This window comes from Nerophis lumbriciformis, linkage group LG11 (assembly GCF_033978685.3).
Source record: "Nerophis lumbriciformis linkage group LG11, RoL_Nlum_v2.1, whole genome shotgun sequence".
Classification (NCBI taxonomy): Eukaryota; Metazoa; Chordata; class Actinopteri; order Syngnathiformes; family Syngnathidae; genus Nerophis; species Nerophis lumbriciformis.
The window spans coordinates 51,192,879-51,220,089 of record NC_084558.2 but is presented as its reverse complement, the minus strand read 5'-3'; the positions used below and the strand labels follow the sequence as shown (position 1 = coordinate 51,220,089).

Sequence of the window (27,211 nt, the reverse complement as noted above, 5' to 3'; positions counted from 1 at the left end):
AATAAATGAAAAACAGGCTTCACTACACATCTTAAAATGCAACCTAGAAATATGCCGCTTTTCAAGTTTGGGAATTTGATCATGTCATTCAGGGAGAAACATCCTTCCCCATGGACATATTGCTTCTGGAACTAAAAAAAAAAAAAAAAAAGAAAAAAAAAAAAGAGGCTTCGCTACACATCTTAAAACGTGGCCTAAAAAATATGCCACTTTTAAGTTTAGAGATTTGACCATGTTACACAAGGAGAAACATCCTTCCCAAGGACAAATTGCTTCTTGGAAAAAAAAAAAAATGAAAAAAAAAAAGCAGGCTTCGCTACACATCTTAAAATGCAGCCTGGAGTTCTGAGTTCCATCCAACAGGCAGCTACAAATGAGGGAGCTAGCCTAGCATGATGTCGCTGGGAAAATGTGAGCGTAATGTTAGCATGGAGCTAACATAGCCATGCTAGTGTTTTTGGCTTTGGGTAAAAAAAATTATAAATGAAAAACAGGCTTCACTACACATCTTAAAATGCAGCCTAGAATTATGACGCTTTTCACGTTTGGGGATTTGATCATGTCATTCAGGGATGAACATCCTTCCCCATGGACATATTGCTTCTGGAACTAACAAAAAAAAAAAAAAGAGGCTTCGCTACACATCTTAAAACGCAACCTAGAAATATGCCACTTTTTAACTATGGAGATTTGATCATGTCATTTAAGGAGAAACAACCTTCCCCATGAACATATTGCTTTTGGGATGAAAAAAACACACACACAAAAAAGCAGGCTTCGCTACACATCTTAAAATGCAGCCTTGAAATATACCCCCTTAACTAGCCTAGCATGATGTCGCTGGGAAAATGTGAGCGTAATGTTAGCACGGAGCTAACATAGCCATGCTAGTGTTGTTGGCTTTGTGTAAACAAAATAATAAATTAAAAACAGGCTTCACTACACATCTTAAAATACAACCTAGAAAAATGCTGCTTTTCAAGTTTGGGGATTTGATCATGTCATTCAAGGAGAAACATCCTTCCCCATGGACATATTGCTTCTGGAACTAACAAACAAAAAAAAGAGGCTTCGCTACACATCTTAAAACGCAACCTAGAAATATGCCACTTTTTAACTATGGAGATTTGATCATGTCATTTAAGGAGAAACAACCTTCCCCATGAACATATTGCTTTCGGGAAGAAAAAAACACACACAAAAAAAGCAGGCTTCGCTACACATCTTAAAATGCAGCCTTGAAATATACCACCTTAACTAGCCTAGCATGATGTCGCTGGGAAAATGTGAGCGTAATGTTAGCACGGAGCTAACATAGCCATGCTAGGGTTTTTGGCTTTGTGTAAACAAAATAATAAATGAAAAACAGGCTTCACTGCACATCTTAAAATGCAACCTAGAAATATGCCGCTTTTCAAGTTTGGGGATTTGATCATGTCATTCAGGGAGAAACATCCTTCCCCATGGACATATTGCTTCTGAACTAAAAAAAAAAAAAAGAGGCTTCGCTACACATCTTAAAATGCGGCCTGAAAAATATGCCACTTTTAACTTTAGAGATTTGACCATGTTACACAAGGAGAAACATCCTTCCCAAGGACAAATTGCTTCTCGGGAAAAAAATAAAAATGAAAAAAGCAGGCTTCGCTACACATCTTAAAATGCAGCCTGGAGTTCTGAGTCCCATCCAACAGGCAGCTACAAATGAGGGAGCTAGCCTAGCATGATGTCGCTGGGAAAATGTGAGCGTAATGTTAGCATGGAGCTAACATAGCCATGCTAGTGTTGTTGGCTTTGTGTAAAAAAAATTATAATTGAAAAACAGGCTTCGCTACACATCTTAAAATGCAGCCTAGAAATATGCCGCTTTTCACGTTTAGGGATTTGATCATGTCATTCAGGGAGAAACATCCTTCCCTATGGACATATTGCTTCTGAACTAAAAAAAAGGGGGGAAAAGAGGCTTCGCTACACATCTTAAAACGTGGCCTAAAAAATATGCCACTTTTAAGTTTAGAGATTTGACCATGTTACACAAGGAGAAACATCCTTCCCAAGGACAAATTGCTTCTCGGGAAAAAAAAAAAAATGGAAAAAAAAAGCAGGCTTCGCTACACATCTTAAAATGCAGCCTGGAGTTCTGAGTCCCATCCAACAGGCAGCTACAAATGAGGGAGCTAGCCTAGCATGATGTCGCTGGGAAAATGTGAGCGTAATGTTAGCATGGAGCTAACATAGCCATGCTAGTGTTTTTGGCTTTGTGTAAAAAAAAATTATAAATGAAAAACAGGCTTCACTACACATCTTAAAATGCAGCCTAGAAATATGCCGCTTTTCACATTTGGAGATTTGATCATGTCATTCAGGGATAAACAATCTTCCCCATGGACATATTGCTTCTGGAACTAAAAAAAAAAAAAAAAAAAAGAGGCTTCGCTACACATCTTAAAACGCAACCTAGAAATATGCCACTTTTTAACTATGGAGATTTGATCATGTCATTTAAGGAGAAACAACCTTCCTCATGAACATATTGCTTTTGGGAAGAAAAAAACACACACACAAAAAGCAGGCTTCGCTACACATCTTAAAATGCAGCCTTGAAATATACCACCTTAACTAGCCTAGCATGATGTCACTGGGAAAATGTGAGCGTAATGTTAGCACGGAGCAAACATAGCCATGCTAGTGTTTTTGGCTTTGTGTAAAAAAAATAATAAATGAAAAACAGGCTTCACTACACATCTTAAAATGCAACCTAGAAATATGACGCTTTTCACGTTTGGGGATTTGATCATGTCATTCAGGGATGAACATCCTATATATTGCTTCTGGAACTAACAAAAAAAAAATAGAGGCTTCGCTACACATCTTAAAACGCAACCTAGAAATATGACACTTTTTAACTATGGAGATTTGATCATGTCATTTAAGGAGAAACAACCTTCCCCATGAACATATTGCTTCTGGGAAGAAAAAAACACACACAAAAAAAAGCAGGCTTCGCTACACATCTTAAAATGCAGCCTTGAAATATACCCCCTTAACTAGCCTAGCATGATGTCACTGGGAAAATGTGAGCGTAATGTTAGCACGGAGCTAACATAGCCATGCTAGGGTTTTTGGCTTTGTGTAAACAAAATAATAAATGAAAAACAGGCTTCACTGCACATCTTAAAATGCAACCTAGAAATATGCCGCTTTTCAAGTTTGGGGATTTGATCATGTCATTCAGGGAGAAACATCCTTCCCCATGGACATATTGCTTCTGGAACTAACAAACAAAAAAAAGAGGCTTCGCTACACATCTTAAAACGCAACCTAGAAATATGCCACTTTTTAACTATGGAGATTTGATCATGTCATTTAAGGAGAAACAACCTTCCCCATGAACATATTGCTTTCGGGAAGAAAAAAACACACACAAAAAAAGCAGGCTTCGCTACACATCTTAAAATGCAGCCTTGAAATATACCACCTTAACTAGCCTAGCATGATGTCGCGGGGAAAATGTGAGCGTAATGTTAGCACGCAGCTAACATAGCCATGCTAGGGTTTTTGGCTTTGTGTAAACAAAATAATAAATGAAAAACAGGCTTCACTACACATCTTAAAATGCAACCTAGAAATATGCCGCTTTTCAAGTTTGGGAATTTGATCATGTCATTCAGGGAGAAACATCCTTCCCCATGGACATATTGCTTCTGGAACTAACAAACAAAAAAAAGAGGCTTCGCTACACATCTTAAAACGCAACCTAGAAATATGCCACTTTTTAACTATGGAGATTTGATCATGTCATTTAAGGAGAAACAACCTTCCCCATGAACATATTGCTTTTGGGATGAAAAAAACACACACACAAAAAAGCAGGCTTTGCTACACATCTTAAAATGCAGCCTTGAAATATACCCCCTTAACTAGCCTAGCATGATGTCGCTGGGAAAATGTGAGCGTAATGTTAGCACGGAGCTAACATAGCCATGCTAGGGTTTTTGGCTTTGTGTAAACAAAATAATAAATGAAAAACAGGCTTCACTACACATCTTAAAATGCAACCTAGAAATATGCCGCTTTTCAAGTTTGGGAATTTGATCATGTCATTCAGGGAGAAACATCCTTCCCCATGGACATATTGCTTCTGAACTAAAAAAAAAAAAAAGAGGCTTCGCTACACATCTTAAAATGCGGCCTGAAAAATATGCCACTTTTAACTTTAGAGATTTGACCATGTTACACAAGGAGAAACATCCTTCCCAAGGACAAATTGCTTCTCGGGAAAAAAATAAAAATGAAAAAAGCAGGCTTCGCTACACATCTTAAAATGCAGCCTGGAGTTCTGAGTCCCATCCAACAGGCAGCTACAAATGAGGGAGCTAGCCTAGCATGATGTCGCTGGGAAAATGTGAGCGTAATGTTAGCATGGAGCTAACATAGCCATGCTAGTGTTGTTGGCTTTGTGTAAAAAAAATTATAATTGAAAAACAGGCTTCGCTACACATCTTAAAATGCAGCCTAGAAATATGCCGCTTTTCACGTTTAGGGATTTGATCATGTCATTCAGGGAGAAACATCCTTCCCTATGGACATATTGCTTCTGAACTAAAAAAAAGGGGGGAAAAGAGGCTTCGCTACACATCTTAAAACGTGGCCTAAAAAATATGCCACTTTTAAGTTTAGAGATTTGACCATGTTACACAAGGAGAAACATCCTTCCCAAGGACAAATTGCTTCTCGGGAAAAAAAAAAAAATGGAAAAAAAAAGCAGGCTTCGCTACACATCTTAAAATGCAGCCTGGAGTTCTGAGTCCCATCCAACAGGCAGCTACAAATGAGGGAGCTAGCCTAGCATGATGTCGCTGGGAAAATGTGAGCGTAATGTTAGCATGGAGCTAACATAGCCATGCTAGTGTTTTTGGCTTTGTGTAAAAAAAAATTATAAATGAAAAACAGGCTTCACTACACATCTTAAAATGCAGCCTAGAAATATGCCGCTTTTCACATTTGGAGATTTGATCATGTCATTCAGGGATAAACAATCTTCCCCATGGACATATTGCTTCTGGAACTAAAAAAAAAAAAAAAAAAAAGAGGCTTCGCTACACATCTTAAAACGCAACCTAGAAATATGCCACTTTTTAACTATGGAGATTTGATCATGTCATTTAAGGAGAAACAACCTTCCCCATGAACATATTGCTTTTGGGATGAAAAAAACACACACACAAAAAGCAGGCTTCGCTACACATCTTAAAATGCAGCCTTGAAATATACCCCCTTAACTAGCCTAGCATGATGTCGCTGGGAAAATGTGAGCGTAATGTAAGCATGGAGCTAACATAGCCATGCTAGGGTTTTTGGCTTTGTGTAAAAAAAATTATACATGAAAAACAGGCTTCACTACACATCTTAAAATGCAGCCTAGAAATATGCCGCTTTTCAAGTTTGGAGATTTGATCATGTCATTCAGGGAGAAACATCCTTCCCCATGGACATATTGCTTCTGGAACTAAAAAAAAAAAAGAGAGGCTTCGCTACACATCTTAAAACGCGGCCTAAAAAATATGCCACTTTTAAGTTTAGAGATTTGACCATGTTACACAAGGAGAAACATCCTTCCCAAGGACAAATTGCTTCTCGGGAAAAAAATAAAAATTAAAAAAAGCAGGCTTCGCTACACATCTTAAAATGCAGCCTCGAGTTCTGAGTTCCATCCAACAGGCAGCTACAAATAAGGGAGCTAGCCTAGCATGATGTCGCTGGGAAAATGTGAGCGTAATGTTAGCATGGAGCTAACATAGCCATGCTAGTGTTTTTGGCTTTGGGTAAAAAAAACAATAAACAGAAGCAGGCTTCACTACACATCTTAAAACACAGCCTGAAGTTCTGCCAGCTACCAATGTGGGAGCTGTAAATCGGTGTGTTTTCTTCTTTTTTTTCTCTTTTTTTTTTTAGCAAATATGCTAACGTAGCATGACGCTGCAGTTAAAGTAGTGTTGTTAGCACGTAGCTAACGTAAATGTGCGTTGAAAGATGGAGTCCAACCTGTCTCGGACATCTTCAGCGCAGCTTCAAAACAATCCAACAGCTCCTGGGTCATATCCAGCCTGCAGCTCACACAAAAAGAACCTCACAATGATGCTGCGGGGAAAACGACACGCGGTTTCGGCGGTGGGCACTTTACACGTTGTCCATGTCGCCTCCCGCTTCCCGGTGCAACGTCTCGTCCGAGGCCTCCAGGTTGCCAGGAATGGTTTTGTGCTGCGCAGGGAAAAAAGGCGTCAGTGTCGGTGCTCGTCAGGAGTCCAGGAATGTTGCGTCACCTTGCCGTGGAACGCCATCTTGAGGCAGAGGAACTTGGCGGACAGGGCGACGATGTGGCCGTATCGGTCGTGCAAGTTGCCCTGTGTGGTGGCAAAACTCATATAAGTCACGGTCGTCATGTGATTTATGCTGTATTGCTTCTCTTCACTGCATTAGCCCTGCTAAAGTCCTGCTTGGGTCTTCTTATGCCCCTTCCCAGAACATAGGACAAAGACTGCTGCCATACTTGCCAACCCTCCCGAATTTTCCGGGAGACTCCCGAAATTCAGCGCCTATCCCGAAAACCTCCCGGGACAAATATTCTCCCGAAAATCTCCCGATTTTCAGCCGGAGCTGGAGGCCACGCCCCCTCCAGCTCCATGCGGACCTGAGTGAGGACAGCCTTTTTTCACGACGGGAGGACAACAGGGTGACAAGAACTAAATCATCCAGACTAGAGATAAATTGTATTATTATGTTTATCTTACCTAAAAATAAATATATTTATTAATTAAAAAAAATTAAAAAAAATAAATACATTTTTACTATATTTTGCTAAAAACATCAAAATTAATTGTATTTTTATTTTGTATTTTTTCTGACTCCTTATTACATCCAGGCATTAGAATTATACATTAAAATAAACATATTTGAAGTAATTAATTTTAAATGATCATAATAATTCATTTAAAATGACCATATTTAATTATTAAAATAATTGCTTGTTTATCAACAACTTTAGCATTTTATTCATTACATTTTGAAGCTCTCAGAAGCCAAGTTATGTTGTATTCCTTAAGATTTATTTATGCAAGTTTGAAGTATCAATTATCTAAACACAGTTTTGTTTGCATATTTTCAGGATATATATATATATATATATATATATATATATATATATATATATATATATATATATATATATATATATATATGTATGTATGTGTGGGGGAAAAAAATCACAAGACTATTTCATCTCTACAGGCCTGTTTCATGAGGGGGGGTTCCCTCAATCATCAGGAGATTTTAATGGGAGCATTCCATTACCATGGTTTATATAGGGCACAGAGTGGGTGGGTACAGGCTGGCGTAGGGGCGTGGTGATTGGCTCATGTGTTACCTAGGAGGTGTTTCCGTCTATGGCGGCATGTTGTTACAATTTCGCTGCGCTTGTTGAGGGATGACAGGTCTGGACGGTAAATAATAAACAGTTTCTCTTTCAAGCATAGGTTGCATCTTTTATTACCACTATTGTAAGGTGTGCTGGATGCAAGAATTTGCCATGTTATTGAATATTCAACATTATTGTCTTTGAGGTCCCAAATGTGTTTGCTGAGTTCTGTGGTATTCCGCAGGTTTTTGTTCCTGAAAGAAGCCTTGTGATTGTTCCATCTGGTTTTGAACTCTCCCTCGGTTAATCCTACATATGTGTCGGATGTGTTAATGTCCTTGCGTGTTACCTTAGATTGGTAGACAACTGATGTTTGTAAGCACCCCCCGTTGAGAGGGCAATCAGGTTTCTTTCGACAGTTACAGCCTTTGTTGGTTTTGGAGTCGCTCTGTCCGGGGGCCGACGGCTCATTTGCAATTGTTTTGTTGTGGTTTGAGATAATTTGTCGTATATTGTTCATACAGCTGTAGCTCAATTTAATGTTGTTCTTGTTGAATACTTTTCTTAGGATGTTGTCTTTGGGAAAGTGTTTGTCAATCAGATTGAGGAATTTGTGTCCAATGTTCGTTGAGACGTTTTTGCTGTATGGGGGGTTGTACCAGATGATGTCGTTTCGTTTTCTGTTTTTTTTTGGTTGGTTTCCTGGCGTGGGTTCATAGGTGAGGGTGAAATTGTATCCGCTTTCATCAAGGGCTTTTTGGTACGGGGGGGTTGCTTGGTCAAATTCAGCTTTGCTAGATGACAGCATCGATAGCCTTTTATTAATTCCGGTAGGTATTCTTTTCGTGGTGGTGGGTGGGTGGTTGCTGTCATGGTGCACGTATTGGAGTGTTGTGTTGGGTTTCGTGAATGGTTGGTAGCTGTTATTTCTCAGGTTGAAAGTGACGTCAAGGAAGTTGACGGTTTGCTTGTTGGCTTCAATCGTGATCCGTAGGCCGTTCTCTTTGAAAATTTGGCATATGCGCTTCTTGGTATTCTCGCTGCTCCTAAATAATGTTGAATATTCAATAACATGGCAAATTCTTGCATCCAGCACACCTTACAATAGTGGTAATAAAAGATGCAACCTATGCTTGAAAGAGAAACTGTTTATTATTTACCGTCCAGACCTGTCATCCCTCAACAAGCGCAGCGAAATTGTAACAGCATGCCGCCACAGACGGAAACACCTCCTAGGTAACACATGAGCCAATCACCACGCCCCTACGCCAGCCTGTACCCACCCACTCTGTGCCCTATATAAACCATGGTATGTGAATGCTCCCATTAAAATCTCCTGATGATTGAGGGAACCCCCTCATGAAACAGGCCTGTAGAGATGAAATAGTCTTGTGATTTTTTTCCCCACACATATATATATGTATGTATATATATATATATATATATATATATATATATATATATATATATATATATATATATATATATATATATATATATCCTGAAAATATGCAAACAAAACTGTTTAGATAATTGATACTTCAAACTTTTGTTTGCATATTTTCAGGATATATATATATATATATATATATATATATATATATATATATATATATATATATATATATATATATATATATATATATATATATATATATATATATATCCTGAAAATATGCAAACAAAACTGTGTTTAGATAATTGATACTTTAAACTTTTGTTTGCATATTTTCAGGATATATATATATATATATATATATATATATATATATATATATATATATATATATATATATATATATATATATATATATATATATATATATATATCCTGAAAATATGCAAACAAAACTGTGTTTAGATAATTGATACTTCAAACTTTTGTTTGTATATTTTCAGGATATATATATATATATATATATATATATATATATATATATATATATATATATATATATATATATATATATATATATATATATATATATATATATATATATCCTGAAAATATGCAAACAAAACTGTGTTTAGATAATTGATACTTCAAACTTGCATAAATAAATCTTAAGGAATATAACATAACTTGGCTTCTGAGAGCTTCTAAATGTAATGAATAAAATGCTAAAGTTGTTGATAAACAAGCAATTATTTTAATAATTAAATATGGTCATTTTAAATGAATTATTATGATCATTTAAAATTAATTATTTCAAATATGTTTATTTTAATGTATAATTCTAATGCCTGGATGTAATAAGGAGTCAGAAAAAATACAAATAAAAATACAATTAATTTTGATGATATATATATATATATATATATATATATATATATATATATATATATATATATATGAAATACTTGACTTGGTGAATTCTAGCTGTCAATATACTCCTCCCCTCTTAACCAGGCCCCCAACCACGCCCTGCCCCACCCCCGACCACGCCCCCACCCCCCACCTCCCGAAATCGGAAGTCTCAAGGTTGGCAAGTATGTCAAAGGCTACTCTACAAATTGGTTAAAATGCAGCCTAGAAATATGCCGCTTTTCACGTTTGGGGATTTGATCATGTCATTCAGGGATAAACATCCTTCCCCATGGACATATTGCTTCTGGAACTAACAAAAAAAAAAAGAGGCTTCGCTACACATCTTGGCGGCGATGAGTACTCACCCACAGTGCTCCCATGTCCTTCACGTTGCGGCAGTACCTGTGCGAGTCTCGGGTACACTGCGGCCAACACACACAAAAGACGGCAAAGCTCAGCAAGGGGCGAGGAAATGGGCGGGGTGGGTGTGGTGTGGTGTGGTGTGGTGTGGTGTGGTGTGGTGTGGTGTGGTGTGGTGTGGTGTGGAGTGGTGTGGTGTGGTGTGGTGTGGAGTGGTGTGGTGTGGTGTGGTGTGGTGTGGTGTGGTGTGGTGTGGTGTGGTGTGGTGTGGTGTGGTGTGGTGTGGCGGACGCTTACGTTGCGATGGCCGTCTCGGAGCACTTTGTGCAGCACGTAGCAGAACTTCCAGCTGACGATGGCGTTGCTGGACAGCGGCAGGTTGAGGGTGTACGACCAGAAGGTGGCGGCCCCGCCCTCCTTGTGCGTCCCCAGGAGGATGTCGTGGCGTGTCAAGGAAGGAGGAGGAGAGCGCCAAACAAACACGCCACACGGCCCACGCCGGACCAAAGGATACTGCGCACGTACTTGGACTTGGGCGGCGCTTCGTTGGCGGTGAGAGACTTGCTGATGTTGTGCAGCTGACAAGAAGCGACAGTGTGAGGACCGACACTTTAGTGTGTGTCGTCAGTGTGAGGACCGACTCTAGCACTTTAGTATGTGTCATCAGTGTGAGGACCGACACTTTAGTGTGTGTCGTCAGTGTGAGGACCGACTCTAGCACTTTAGTATGTGTCATCAGTGTGAGGACCGACACTTTAGTGTGTGTCGTCAGTGTGAGGACCGACTATGGCACTTTAGTGTGTGTCGTCAGTGTGAGAACCGACTATGGGACTTTAGTGTGTGTCGTCAGTGTGAGGACCGACTCTAGCACTTTAGTGTGTGTCGTCAGTGTGAGGACCGACTCTAGCACTTTAGTGTGTGTCGTCAGTGTGAGGACCGACTATGGGACTTTAGTGTGTGTCGTCAGTGTGAGGACCGACTCTAGCACTTTAGTGTGTGTCGTCAGTGTGAGGACCGACTCTAGCACTTTAGTATGTGTCATCAGTGTGAGGACCGACACTTTAGTGTGTGTCGTCAGTGTGAGGACCGACTCTAGCACTTTAGTATGTGTCATCAGTGTGAGGACCGACACTTTAGTGTGTGTCGTCAGTGTGAGGACCGACTCTAGCACTTTAGTATGTGTCATCAGTGTGAGGACCGACACTTTAGTGTGTGTCGTCAGTGTGAGGACCGACTCTAGCACTTTAGTATGTGTCATCAGTGTGAGGACCGACTCTAGCACTTTAGTATGTGTCGTCAGTGTGAGGACCGACTCTAGCACTTTAGTATGTGTCATCAGTGTGAGGACCGACACTTTAGTGTGTGTCGTCAGTGTGAGGACCGACTCTAGCACTTTAGTATGTGTCATCAGTGTGAGGACCGACACTTTAGTGTGTGTCGTCAGTGTGAGGACCGACTCTAGCACTTTAGTATGTGTCATCAGTGTGAGGACCGACACTTTAGTGTGTGTCGTCAGTGTGAGGACCGACTCTAGCACTTTAGTGTGTGTCGTCAGTGTGAGGACCGACACTTTAGTATGTGTCATCAGTGTGAGGACCGACACTTTAGTGTGTGTCGTCAGTGTGAGGACCGACTCTAGCACTTTAGTGTGTGTCGTCAGTGTGAGGACCGACTCTAGCACTTTAGTGTGTGTCGTCAGTGTGAGAACCAACTCTAGCACTTTAGTGTATGTCGTCAGTGTGAGGACCGACACTTTAGTGTGTGTCGTCAGTGTGAGGACCGACTGTAGCACTTTAGTGTGTGTCGTCAGTGTGAGGACCGACTCTAGCACTTTAGTGTGTGTCGTCAGTGTGAGGACCAACTCTAGCACTTTAGTGTGTGTCGTCAGTGTGAGGACCGACTCTAGCACTTTAGTGTGTGTCGTCAGTGTGAGGACCGACTCTAGCACTTTAGTGTGTGTCGTCAGTGTGAGGACCGACTCTAGCACTTTAGTGTGTGTCGTCAGTGTGAGGACCGACTGTAGCACTTTAGTGTGTGTCGTCAGTGTGAGGACCGACTCTAGCACTTTAGTGTGTGTCGTCAGTGTGAGGACCGACTCTAGCACTTTAGTGTGTGTCGTCAGTGTGAGGACCGACTGTAGCACTTTAGTGTGTGTCGTCAGTGTGAGGACCGACTCTAGCACTTTAGTGTGTGTTGTCAGTGTGAGGACCGACACTTTAGTGTGTGTCGTCAGTGTGAGGACCGACTCTAGCACTTTAGTGTGTGTCGTCAGTGTGAGGACCGACTCTAGCACTTTAGTGTGTGTCGTCAGTGTGAGGACCAACTCTAGCACTTTAGTGTGTGTCGTCAGTGTGAGAACCAACTCTAGCACTTTAGTGTGTGTCGTCAGTGTGAGGACCGACTCTAGCACTTTAGTGTGTGTCGTCAGTGTGAGGACCGACTCTAGCACTTTAGTATGTGTCGTCAGTGTGAGGACCGACACTTTAGTGTGTGTCGTCAGTGTGAGGACCGACTCTAGCACTTTAGTGTGTGTCGTCAGTGTGAGGACCGACTCTAGCACTTTAGTATGTGTCGTCAGTGTGAGGACCGACACTTTAGTGTGTGTCGTCAGTGTGAGGACCGACTCTAGCACTTTAGTATGTGTCGTCAGTGTGAGGACCGACACTTTAGTGTGTGTCGTCAGTGTGAGAACCAACTCTAGCACTTTAGTGTGTGTCGTCAGTGTGAGGACCGACTCTAGCACTTTAGTATGTGTCATCAGTGTGAGGACCGACTCTAGCACTTTAGTATGTGTCATCAGTGTGAGGACCGACACTTTAGTGTGTGTCTCAGTGTGAGGACCGACACTTTAGTGTGTGTCGTCAGTGTGAGGACCGACTCTAGCACTTTAGTATGTGTCGTCAGTGTGAGGACCGACACTTTAGTGTGTGTCGTCAGTGTGAGAACCAACTCTAGCACTTTAGTGTGTGTCGTCAGTGTGAGGACCGACTCTAGCACTTTAGTATGTGTCATCAGTGTGAGGACCGACTCTAGCACTTTAGTATGTGTCATCAGTGTGAGGACCGACACTTTAGTGTGTGTCGTCAGTGTGAGGACCGACTCTAGCACTTTAGTGTGTGTCGTCAGTGTGAGGACCGACACTTTAGTGTGTGTCGTCAGTGTGAGGACCGACTCTAGCACTTTAGTGTGTGTCATCAGTGTGAGGACCGACACTTTAGTGTGTGTCGTCAGTGTGAGGACCGACTCTAGCACTTTAGTATGTGTCATCAGTGTGAGGACCGACACTTTAGTGTGTGTCGTCAGTGTGAGGACCGACTCTAGCACTTTAGTGTGTGTTGTCAGTGTGAGGACCGACACTTTAGTGTGTGTCGTCAGTGTGAGGACCGACTCTAGCACTTTAGTGTGTGTCATCAGTGTGAGGACCGACACTTTAGTATGTGTCATCAGTGTGAGGACCGACTCTAGCACTTTAGTGTGTGTCATCAGTGTGAGGACCGACACTTTAGTGTGTGTCGTCAGTGTGAGGACCGACTCTAGCACTTTAGTGTGTGTTGTCAGTGTGAGGACCGACACTTTAGTGTGTGTCGTCAGTGTGAGGACCGACACTTTAGTGTGTGTCGTCAGTGTGAGGACCGACTCTAGCACTTTAGTGTGTGTTGTCAGTGTGAGGACCGACACTTTAGTGTGTGTCGTCAGTGTGAGGACCGACACTTTAGTGTGTGTCGTCAGTGTGAGGACCGACTCTAGCACTTTAGTATGTGTCATCAGTGTGAGGACCGACACTTTAGTGTGTGTCGTCAGTGAGAGGACCGACTCTAGCACTTTAGTATGTGTCATCAGTGTGAGGACCGACACTTTAGTGTGTGTCGTCAGTGTGAGGACCGACACTTTAGTGTGTGTCGTCAGTGTGAGGACCGACTGTAGCACTTTAGTGTGTGTCGTCAGTGTGAGGACCGACTCTAGCACTTTAGTGTGTGTTGTCAGTGTGAGGACCGACACTTTAGTGTGTGTCGTCAGTGTGAGGACCGACACTTTAGTGTGTGTCGTCAGTGTGAGGACCGACTGTAGCACTTTAGTGTGTGTCGTCAGTGTGAGGACCGACTCTAGCACTTTAGTGTGTGTCGTCAGTGTGAGGACCGACACTTTAGTGTGTGTCGTCAGTGTGAGGACCGACTGTAGCACTTTAGTGTGTGTCGTCAGTGTGAGGACCGACACTTTAGTGTGTGTCGTCAGTGTGAGGACTGACTGTAGCACTTTAGTGTGTGTCGTCAGTGTGAGGACCGACTCTAGCACTTTAGTGTGTGTTGTCAGTGTGAGGACCGACACTTTAGTGTGTGTCGTCAGTGTGAGGACCGACACTTTAGTGTGTGTCGTCAGTGTGAGGACCGACTCTAGCACTTTAGTGTGTCTCGTCAGTGTGAGGACCGACTGTAGCACTTTAGTGTGTGTCGTCAGTGTGAGGACCGACACTTTAGTGTGTGTCATCAGTGTGAGGACCGACTGTAGCACTTTAGTGTGTGTCGTCAGTGTGAGGACCGACTCTAGCACTTTAGTGTGTGTCGTCAGTGTGAGGACCGACACTTTAGTGTGTGTCATCAGTGTGAGGACCGACTGTAGCACTTTAGTGTGTGTCGTCAGTGTGAGGACCGACTCTAGCACTTTAGTGTGTCTCGTCAGTGTGAGGACCGACTGTAGCACTTTAGTGTGTGTCGTCAGTGTGAGGACCGACACTTTAGTGTGTGTCATCAGTGTGAGGACCGACTGTAGCACTTTAGTGTGTGTCGTCAGTGTGAGGACCGACTCTAGCACTTTAGTGTGTGTCGTCAGTGTGAGGACCGACACTTTAGTGTGTGTCGTCAGTGTGAGGACCGACTCTAGCACTTTAGTGTGTGTTGTCAGTGTGAGGACCGACACTTTAGTGTGTGTCGTCAGTGTGAGGACCGACACTTTAGTGTGTCTCGTCAGTGTGAGGACCGACTGTAGCACTTTAGTGTGTGTCGTCAGTGTGAGGACCGACACTTTAGTGTGTGTCATCAGTGTGAGGACCGACTGTAGCACTTTAGTGTGTGTCGTCAGTGTGAGGACCGACTCTAGCACTTTAGTGTGTGTCATCAGTGTGAGGACCGACACTTTAGTGTAGGTCGTCAGTGTGAGGACCGACTCTAGCACTTTAGTATGTGTCATCAGTGTGAGGACCGACTCTAGCACTTTAGTATGTGTCATCAGTGTGAGGACCGACACTTTAGTGTGTGTCGTCAGTGTGAGGACCGACTCTAGCACTTTAGTGTGTGTCGTCAGTGTGAGGACCGACTCTAGCACTTTAGTGTGTGTCATCAGTGTGAGGACCGACTCTAGCACTTTAGTATGTGTCGTCAGTGTGAGGACCGACACTTTAGTGTGTGTCGTCAGTGTGAGGACCGACTCTAGCACTTTAGTATGTGTCATCAGTGTGAGAACCAACTCTAGCACTTTAGTGTGTGTCGTCAGTGTGAGGACCGACTGTAGCACTTTAGTGTGTGTCGTCAGTGTGAGGACCGACACTTTAGTGTGTGTCGTCAGTGTGAGGACCGACTCTAGCACTTTAGTATGTGTCATCAGTGTGAGGACCGACTCTAGCACTTTAGTATGTGTCATCAGTGTGAGGACCGACACTTTAGTGTGTGTCGTCAGTGTGAGGACCGACTGTAGCACTTTAGTGTGTGTCGTCAGTGTGAGGACCGACTGTAGCACTTTAGTGTGTGTCGTCAGTGTGAGGACCGACACTTTAGTGTGTGTCGTCAGTGTGAGGACCGACTGTAGCACTTTAGTGTGTGTCGTCAGTGTGAGGACCGACACTTTAGTGTGTGTCGTCAGTGTGAGGACCGACTCTAGCACTTTAGTATGTGTCATCAGTGTGAGGACCGACACTTTAGTGTGTGTCGTCAGTGTGAGGACCGACTCTAGCACTTTAGTGTGTGTCATCAGTGTGAGGACCGACACTTTAGTGTGTGTCGTCAGTGTGAGGACCGACTCTAGCACTTTAGTATGTGTCATCAGTGTGAGGACCGACACTTTAGTGTGTGTCGTCAGTGTGAGGACCGACTCTAGCACTTTAGTATGTGTCATCAGTCGTGAGGACCGACTCTAGCACTTTAGTGTGTGTCGTCAGTGTGATGACCGACTCTAGCACTTTAGTATGTGTCATCAGTGTGAGGACCGACACTTTAGTGTGTGTCGTCAGTGTGAGGACCGACTCTAGCACTTTAGTATGTGTCATCAGTGTGAGGACCGACACTTTAGTGTGTGTCGTCAGTGTGAGGACCGACTCTAGCACTTTAGTATGTGTCATCAGTGTGAGGACCGACACTTTAGTGTGTGTCGTCAGTGTGAGGACCGACTCTAGCACTTTAGTGTGTGTCGTCAGTGTGAGGACCGACACTTTAGTGTGTGTCGTCAGTGTGAGGACCGACTCTAGCACTTTAGTATGTGTCGTCAGTGTGAGGACCGACACTTTAGTGTGTGTCGTCAGTGTGAGGACCGACTCTAGCACTTTAGTATGTGTCATCAGTGTGAGAACCAACTCTAGCACTTTAGTGTGTGTCGTCAGTGTGAGGATCGACTGTAGCACTTTAGTGTGTGTCGTCAGTGTGAGGACCGACACTTTAGTGTGTGTCGTCAGTGTGAGGACCGACTCTAGCACTTTAGTATGTGTCATCAGTGTGAGGACCGACTCTAGCACTTTAGTATGTGTCATCAGTGTGAGGACCGACACTTTAGTGTGTGTCGTCAGTGTGAGGACCGACTGTAGCACTTTAGTGTGTGTCGTCAGTGTGAGGACCGACTGTAGCACTTTAGTGTGTGTCGTCAGTGTGAGGACCGACTGTAGCACTTTAGTGTGTGTCGTCAGTGTGAGGACCGACACTTTAGTGTGTGTCGTCAGTGTGAGGACCGACTCTAGCACTTTAGTATGTGTCATCAGTGTGAGGACCGACACTTTAGTGTGTGTCGTCAGTGTGAGGACCGACTCTAGCACTTTAGTATGTGTCATCAGTGTGAGGACCGACACTTTAGTGTGTGTCGTCAGTGTGAGGACCGACTCTAGCACTTTAGTATGTGTCATCAGTGTGAGGACCGACACTTTAGTGTGTGTCGTCAGTGTGAGGACCGACTCTAGCACTTTAGTATGTGTCATCAGTGTGAGGACCGACACTTTAGTGTGTGTCGTCAGTGTGAGGACCGACTCTAGCACTTTAGTATGTGTCATCAGTGTGAGGACCGACACTTTAGTGTGTGTCGTCAGTGTGAGGACCGACTCTAGCACTTTAGTATGTGTCATCAGTGTGAGGACCGACACTTTAGTGTGTGTCGTCAGTGTGAGGACCGACTCTAGCACTTTAGTATGTGTCATCAGTGTGAGGACCGACTCTAGCACTTTAGTGTGTGTCGTCAGTGTGAGGACCGACTCTAGCACTTTAGTATGTGTCATCAGTGTGAGGACCGACACTTTAGTGTGTGTCGTCAGTGTGAGGACCGACTCTAGCACTTTAGTATGTGTCATCAGTGTGAGGACCGACACTTTAGTGTGTGTCGTCAGTGTGAGGACCGACTCTAGCACTTTAGTATGTGTCATCAGTGTGAGGACCGACACTTTAGTGTGTGTCGTCAGTGTGAGGACCGACTCTAGCACTTTAGTATGTGTCATCAGTGTGAGAACCAACTCTAGCACTTTAGTGTGTGTCGTCAGTGTGAGGACCGACTCTAGCACTTTAGTGTGTGTCGTCAGTGTGAGGACCGACACTTTAGTGTGTGTCGTCAGTGTGAGGACCGACTCTAGCACTTTAGTATGTGTCATCAGTGTGAGGACCGACACTTTAGTATGTGTCGTCAGTGTGAGGACCGACACTTTAGTGTGTGTCGTCAGTGTGAGGACCGACTCTAGCACTTTAGTATGTGTCATCAGTGTGCGGACCGACTCTAGCACTTTAGTGTGTGTCGTCAGTGTGAGGACCGACTCTAGCACTTTAGTATGTGTCATCAGTGTGAGGACCGACACTTTAGTGTGTGTCGTCAGTGTGAGGACCGACTCTAGCACTTTAGTATGTGTCATCAGTGTGAGGACCGACACTTTAGTGTGTGTCGTCAGTGTGAGGACCGACTCTAGCACTTTAGTATGTGTCATCAGTGTGAGGACCGACACTTTAGTGTGTGTCGTCAGTGTGAGGACCGACTATGGGACTTTAGTGTGTGTCGTCAGTGTGAGGACCGACTCTAGCACTTTAGTGTGTGTCGTCAGTGTGAGGACCGACTCTAGCACTTTAGTATGTGTCATCAGTGTGAGGACCGACACTTTAGTGTGTGTCGTCAGTGTGAGGACCGACACTTTAGTATGTGTCATCAGTGTGAGGACCGACTCTAGCACTTTAGTATGTGTCATCAGTGTGAGGACCGACACTTTAGTATGTGTCATCAGTGTGAGGACCGACACTTTAGTGTGTGTCGTCAGTGTGAGGACCGACTCTAGCACTTTAGTATGTGTCATCAGTGTGAGGACCGACACTTTAGTGTGTGTCGTCAGTGTGAGGACCGACTCTAGCACTTTAGTATGTGTCATCAGTGTGAGGACCGACACTTTAGTGTGTGTCGTCAGTGTGAGGACCGACTCTAGCACTTTAGTATGTGTCATCAGTGTGAGGACCGACACTTTAGTATGTGTCATCAGTGTGAGGACCGACTCTAGCACTTTAGTATGTGTCATCAGTGTGAGGACCGACACTTTAGTATGTGTCATCAGTGTGAGGACCGACACTTTAGTGTGTGTCGTCAGTGTGAGGACCGACTCTAGCACTTTAGTATGTGTCATCAGTGTGAGGACCGACACTTTAGTGTGTGTCGTCAGTGTGAGGACCGACTCTAGCACTTTAGTATGTGTCATCAGTGTGAGGACCGACTCTAGCACTTTAGTATGTGTCATCAGTGTGAGGACCGACACTTTAGTATGTGTCATCAGTGTGAGGACCGACACTTTAGTGTGTGTCGTCAGTGTGAGGACCGACTCTAGCACTTTAGTATGTGTCATCAGTGTGAGGACCGACACTTTAGTGTGTGTCGTCAGTGTGAGGACCGACTCTAGCACTTTAGTAAGTGTCATCAGTGTGAGGACCGACACTTTAGTGTGTGTCGTCAGTGTGAGGACCGACTCTAGCACTTTAGTATGTGTCATCAGTGTGAGGACCGACTCTAGCACTTTAGTATGTGTCATCAGTGTGAGGACCGACACTTTAGTGTGTGTCGTCAGTGTGAGGACCGACTCTAGCACTTTAGTGTGTGTCGTCAGTGTGAGGACCGACACTTTAGTGTGTGTCGTCAGTGTGAGGACCGACTCTAGCACTTTAGTATGTGTCATCAGTGTGAGGACCGACTCTAGCACTTTAGTATGTGTCATCAGTGTGAGGACCGACACTTTAGTGTGTGTCGTCAGTGTGAGGACCGACTCTAGCACTTTAGTATGTGTCATCAGTGTGAGGACCGACACTTTAGTGTGTGTCGTCAGTGTGAGGACCGACTCTAGCACTTTAGTGTGTGTCGTCAGTGTGAGGACCGGCACTTTAGTGTGTGTCATCAGTGTGAGGACCGACACTTTAGTGTGTGTCGTCAGTGTGAGGACCGACTCTAGCACTTTAGTATGTGTCATCAGTGTGAGGACCGACACTTTAGACCACTAAATAGGCTGTTTTATTCACCATGGAAGATTTAATTCATATTTTGGTGCTTTTTCAGTCACCTTTTGTTGGTTTTTACTTGTAGTCTGTGTCACTAATGTGACAATATTGGATTATTTTAGTGAATGTGATTAAAATAAAGCTGTTTCATCAATTTATTAACAGTATATAATATCAATAATGAGGCAATATTTGATGTCTTTTAGTGAATTAAACCATAAAAACTCTGGTTTTGTTCAATTATTAACACTACATGTCAATAATTCAAGAATATTTGATGTATTTTAGTGAATGGGACTAAAAAAAAGTGCTGTCTCATTTATTTATTGACACTCTATGTGAATAATGTGGCAATAAATGATGTATTTTAGTGAATTAAACCATAAAAACTCTGGTTTTGTTCAATTATTAACACTACATGTCAATAATTCAAGAATATTTGATGTATTTTAGTGAATGGGACTAAAAAAAAGTGTTGTCTCATTTATTTATTGACACTATATGTGAATAATGTGGCAATAAATGATGTATTTTAGTGAATTAAACCACAAAAAACTGTGGTTTTGTTCAATTATTAACAGTATATGTCAATAATTCAAGAATATTTGATGTATTTTAGTGAATGTGACTAAAAAAAAGTGCTGTCTCATTTATTTATTGACACTATATGTGAATAATGTGGCAATAAATGATGTATTTTAGTGAATTAAACCACAAAAAACTGTGGTTTTGTTCAATTATTAACAGTATATGTCAATAATTCAAGAATATTTGATGTATTTTAGTGAATGTGACTAAAAAAAAGTGCTGTCTCATTTATTTATTGACACTATATGTGAATAATGTGGCAATAAATGATGTATTTTAGTGAATTAAACCACAAAAAACTGTGGTTTTGTTCAATTATTAACAGTATATGTCCATGACGTAGCAATATTTGATGTATTTTAGTGAATGGGAATAAAATAGTGCTGTTTCATCAATTTATTAACAGTATATAATATAAACAATGAGGCAATATTTGATGTCTTTTAGTGAATTAAACCATAAAAACTCTGGTTTTGTTCAATTATTAACACTACATGTCAATGATGTAACAATATTTGATGTATTTTAGTGAATGGGACTAAAAAAAAGTGCTGTCTCATTTATTTATTGACACTATATGTGAATAATGTGGCAATAAATGATGTATTTTAGTGAATTAAACCACAAAAAACTGTGGTTTTGTTCAATTATTAACACTACATGTCAATAATTCAAGAATATTTGATGTATTTTGTTCATGTGACTAAAAAAGTGCTGTTTCATCAATTTATTTACAGTATATAATATCAATAATGTGGCAATATTTGATGTATTTTAGTGAATGGGACTAAAAATGTGCTGTTTCATCAATTTATTAACAGTATATGTCAATAATTCAAGAATATTTGATGTATTTTAGTGAATTGGACTAAAAAAAAGTGCTGTCTCATTTATTTATTGACACTATATGTGAATAATGTGGCAATAAATGATGTATTTTAGTGAATTAAACCACAAAAAACTGTGGTTTTGTTCAATTATTAACAGTATATGTCCATGACGTAGCAATATTTGATGTATTTTAGTGAATGGGAATAAAATAGTGCTGTTTCATCAATTTATTAACAGTATATAATAAAAAAATTAGGCAATATTTGATGTCTTTTAGTGAGTAAGACTAACAAAGTGCTGTTTAATTTATTTATTAACAGTATATAATATCAATAATGAGGCAATATTTGATGTCTTTTAGTGAATTAAACCATAAAAACTGTGGTTTTGTTCAATTATTAACACTACATGTCAATAATTCAAGAATATTTGATGTATTTTGTTCATGTGACTAAAAAAGTGCTGTTTTAACTATACATTTACAGTATATAATATCAATATTGAGGCAATATTTGATGTATTTTTGTTAATGTGACTAACATAGTGCTGTTTCATCAATTTATTTACAGTATATAATATCAATAATGTGGCAATATTTGACGTACTTTAGTGAATGGGACTAAAAATGTGCTGTTTCATCAATTTATTAACAGTATATGTCAATAATTCAAGAATATTTGATGTATTTTAGTGAATGTTGCTAAAAAAAAGTGCTGTCTCATTTATTTATTGACACTATATGTGAATAATGTGGCAATAAATGATGTATTTTAGTGAATTAAACCACAAAAAAACTGTGGTTTTGTTCAATTATTAACAGTATATGTCCATGACGTAGCAATATTTGATGTATTTTAGTGAATGGGAATAAAATAGTGCTGTTTCATCAATTTATTAACAGTATATAATATAAACAATGAGGCAATATTTGATGTATTTTAGTGAGTAAGACTAAAAAAGTGCTGTTTCATTTATTTATTAACAGTATATAATATCAATAATGAGGCAATATTTGATGTCTTTTAGTGAATTAAACCATAAAAACTCTGGTTTTGTTCAATTATTAACACTACATGTCAATGATGTAACAATATTTGATGTATTTTAGTGAATGGGACTAAAAAAAAGTGTTGTCTCATTTATTTATTGACACTATATGTGAATAATGTGACAATGTATAATGTATTTTAGGTTTTGTTCAATTATTAACACTACATGTCAATGATGTAACAATATTTGATGTATTTTAGTGAATGGGAATAAAATAGTGCTGTTTCATCAATTTATTTACAGTATATAATATCAATAATGTGGCAATATTTGACGTACTTTAGTGAATGGGACTAAAAATGTGCTGTTTCATCAATTTATTAACACTACATGTCAATGATGTAACAATATTTGATGTATTTTAGTGAATTGGACTAAAAAAAAGTGTTGTCTCATTTATTTATTGACACTATATGTGAATAATGTGGCAATAAATGATGTATTTTAGTGAATTAAACCACAAAAAACTGTGGTTTTGTTCAATTATTAACACTACATGTCAATAATTCAAGAATATTTGATGTATTTTGTTCATGTGACTAAAAAAGTGCTGTTTTAACTATACATTAACAGTATATAATATCAATATTGAGGCAATATTTGATGTATTTTTGTTAATGTGACTAACATAGTGCTGTTTCATCAATTTATTTACAGTATATAATATCAATAATGTGGCAATATTTGACGTACTTTAGTGAATGGGACTAAAAATGTGCTGTTTCATCAATTTATTAACACTACATGTCAATGATGTAACAATATTTGATGTATTTTAGTGAATTGGACTAAAAAAAGTGTTGTCTCATTTATTTATTGACACTATATGTGAATAATGTGGCAATAAATGATGTATTTTAGTGAATTAAACCACAAAAAGCTGTGGGTTTGTTCAATTATTAACAGTATATGTCCATGACGTAGCAATATTTGATGTATTTTAGTGAATGGGAATAAAATAGTGCTGTTTCATCAATTTATTAACAGTATATAATATAAACAATGAGGCAATATTTGATGTATTTTAGTGAGTAAGACTAAAAAAGTGCTGTTTCATTTATTTATTAACAGTATATAATATCAAAAATTAGGCAATATTTGATGTCTTTTAGTGAATTAAACCATAAAAACTCTGGTTTTGTTCAACTATTAACACTACATGTCAATAATTCAAAAATATTTGATGTATTTTAGTGAATTGGACTAAAAAAAGTGTTGTCTCATTTATTTATTGACACTATATGTGAATAATGTGGCAATAAATGATGTATTTTAGTGAATTAAACCACAAAAACTGTGGTTTTGTTCAATTATTAACACTACATGTCAATAATTCAAGAATATTTGATGTATTTTGTTCATGTGACTAAAAAAGTGCTGTTTTAACTATACATTTACAGTATATAATATCAATATTGAGGCAATATTTGATGTATTTTTGTTAATGTGACTAACATAGTGCTGTTTCATCAATTTATTTACAGTATATAATATCAATAATGTGGCAATATTTGACGTATTTTAGTGAATGGGACTAAAAATGTGCTGTTTCATCAATTTATTAACAGTATATGTCAATAATTCAAGAATATTTGATGTATTTTAGTGAGTAAGACTAAAATAGTGCTGTTTCATTTATTCATTAACAGTATATAATATCAATAATGAGGCAATATTTGATGTCTTTTAGTGAATTAAACCATAAAAACTCTGGTTTTGTTCAATTATTAACACTACATGTCAATGATGTAACAATATTTGATGTATTTTAGTGAATGGGACTAAAAAAAAGTGTTGTCTCATTTATTTATTGACACTATATGTGAATAATGTGGCAATAAATGATGTATTTTAGTGAATTAAACCACAAAAAACGGTGGTTTTGTTCAATTATTAACAGTATATGTCCATGACGTAGCAATATTTGATGTATTTTAGTGAATGGGAATAAAATAGTGCTGTTTCATCAATTTATTAACAGTATATAATATAAACAATGAGGCAATATTTGATGTCTTTTAGTGAATTAAACCATACAAACTCTGGTTTTGTTCAATTATTAACACTACATGTCAATGATGTAACAATATTTGATGTATTTTAGTGAATGGGACTAAAAAAAAGTGCTGTCTCATTTATTTATTGACACTATATGTGAATAATGTGGCAATAAATGATGTATTTTAGTGAATTAAACCACAAAAAAACTGTGGTTTTGTTCAATTATTAACAGTATATGTCCATGACGTAGCAATATTTGATGTATTTTACTGAATGGGAATAAAATAGTGCTGTTTCATCAATTTATTAACAGTATATAATATAAACAATGAGGCAATATTTGATGTCTTTTAGTGAGTAAGACTAAAAAAAGTGCTGTTTCATTTATTTATTAACAGTATATAATATCAATAATGAGGCAATATTTGATGTCTTTTAGTGAATTAAACCATAAAAACTGTGGTTTTGTTCAATTATTAACACTACATGTCAATAATTCAAGAATATTTGATGTATTTTAGTGAATGGGACTAAAAAAAGTGCTGTCTCATTTATTTATTGACACTATATGTGAATAATGTGGCAATAAATGATGTATTTTAGTGAATTAAACCACAAAAAACTGTGGGTTTGTTCAATTATTAACAGTATATGTCCATGACGTAGCAATATTTGATGTATTTTAGTGAATGGGAATAAAATAGTGCTGTTTCATCAATTTATCAACAGTATATAATATAAACAATGAGGCAATATTTGATGTCTTTTAGTGAGTAAGACTAAAAAAGTGCTGTTTCATTTATTTATTAACAGTATATAATATCAATAATGAGGCAATATTTGATGTCTTTTAGTGAATTTGAGCAAAAGAAGTGATATGTAATATAATTATTGACAGTAAATGTCAATAATGTGACAATGTATAATGTATTTTAGTGAGTGGGACAAAATAAAAAACAAAGTATGTCAATGATGTAGCAATATTTGATGCATTTTAGTGAATTTGATCATATAAAGCAGTGCTTTGTCAATAAATATACAATATATGTCAATATTGTGGCAATATTTGATGTAGCTTAATGAATTTGACCATAAAAAGCATTGTATTGTCAATATAGTCACACTATATGTCAATAATTCAGGAATATTTGACGTATTTTAGTGAATGGGACTAAAAAAGTGTAATGTCATTTATTTTCTACAGTATGTGTCAATATTGTGTCAATAAATGATGCATTTTAGTGAATTAAACTGTGGCTTTGTTCAATTATTAACACTACATGTCAATGATGTAACAATATTTGATGTATTTTAGTGAATGTGACTAAAAAAAAGTGCTGTCTCATTTATTTATTGACACTATATGTGAATAATGTGGCAATAAATGATGTATTTTAGTGAATTAAACCACAAAAAACTGTGGTTTTGTTCAATTATTAACAGTATATGTCCATGACGTAGCAATATTTGATGTATTTTAGTGAATGGGAATAAAATAGTGCTGTTTCATCAATTTATTAACAGTATATAATATAAACAATGAGGCAATATTTGATGTATTTTAGTGAGTAAGACTAACAAAGTGCTGTTTCATTTATTTATTAACAGCATATAATATCAATAATGAGGCAATATTTGATGTCTTTTAGTGAATTTGAGCAAAAGAAGTGATATGTAATATAATTATTGACAGTAAATGTCAATAATGTGACAATGTATAATGTATTTTAGTGAGTGGGACAAAATAAAAAACAAAGTATGTCAATGATGTAGCAATATTTGATGCATTTTAGTGAATTTGATCATGTAAAGCAGTGCTTTGTCAATAAATATACAATATATGTCAATAATGTGGCAATATTTGATGTAGCTTCATGAATTTGACCATAAAAAGCATTGTATTGTCAATATAGTCACACTATATGTCAATAATTCAGGAATATTTGACGTATTTTTGTGAATGGGACTAAAAATTGTCGTGTCATTTATTTTCTACAGTATGTGTCAATATTATGTCAATAAATGATGCATTTTAGTGAATTAAACTGTGGTTTTGTACAATTATTAACAGTATATGTCAATAATTCAAGAATATTTGATGTATTTTAGTGAATGTGACTAAAAAAAAGTGCTGTCTCATTTATTTATTGACACTATATGTGAATAATGTGGCAATAAATGATGTATTTTAGTGAATTAAACCACAAAAAACTGTGGTTTTGTTCAATTATTAACAGTATATGTCCATGACGTAGCAATATTTGATGTATTTTAGTGAATGGGAATAAAATAGTGCTGTTTCATCAATTTATTAACAGTATATAATATAAACAATGAGGCAATATTTGATGTCTTTTAGTGAGTAAGACTAAAAAAATGCTGTTTCATTTATTCATTAACAGTATATAATATCAATAATGAGGCAATATTTGATGTCTTTTAGTGAATTAAACCATAAAAACTCTGGTTTTGTTCAATTATTAACACTACATGTCAATGATGTAACAATATTTGATGTATTTTAGTGAATGGGACTAAAAAAAGTGCTGTCTCATTTATTTATTTACACTATATGTGAATAATGTGGCAATATTTGATGTCTTTTAGTGAATTAAACCACAAAAAACTGTGGTTTTGTTCAATTATTAACAGTATATGTCCATGACGTAGCAATATTTGATGTATTTTAGTGAATGGGAATAAAATAGTGCTGTTTCATCAATTTATTAACAGTATATAATATAAACAATGAGGCAATATTTGATGTATTTTAGTGAATGGGAATAAAATAGTGCTGTTTCATCAATTTATTAACAGTATATAATATAAACAATGAGGCAATATTTGATGTATTTTAGTGAGTAAGACTAACAAAGTGCTGTTTCATTTATTTATTTACAGTATATAATATCAATAATGAAGCAATATTTGATGTATTGTATAGTGAATTTGAGCAAAAGA

General features: G+C 38.6%; 1 protein-coding gene across 3 annotated transcripts in view; it reads right to left on the bottom strand.

The window, feature by feature from the left end:
• LOC133610203 (huntingtin-interacting protein 1-related protein-like) overlaps positions 1-27,211 on the bottom strand; it is a 132,080-nt gene that overhangs the window by 67,347 nt on the left and 37,522 nt on the right. For all 3 annotated transcript variants that reach the window (XM_072914173.1, XM_061966309.2, XM_072914172.1), the window contains 6 exons: positions 10,597-10,660; positions 10,380-10,522; positions 10,088-10,144; positions 6,324-6,404; positions 6,185-6,261; positions 6,046-6,107 (listed from right to left, as the gene is read on the bottom strand). In XM_072914173.1, the coding sequence (XP_072770274.1) occupies positions 6,046-6,107; positions 6,185-6,261; positions 6,324-6,404; positions 10,088-10,144; positions 10,380-10,522; positions 10,597-10,660 (484 nt within the window). The remainder of the gene's footprint in view (positions 1-6,045; positions 6,108-6,184; positions 6,262-6,323; positions 6,405-10,087; positions 10,145-10,379; positions 10,523-10,596; positions 10,661-27,211) is intronic.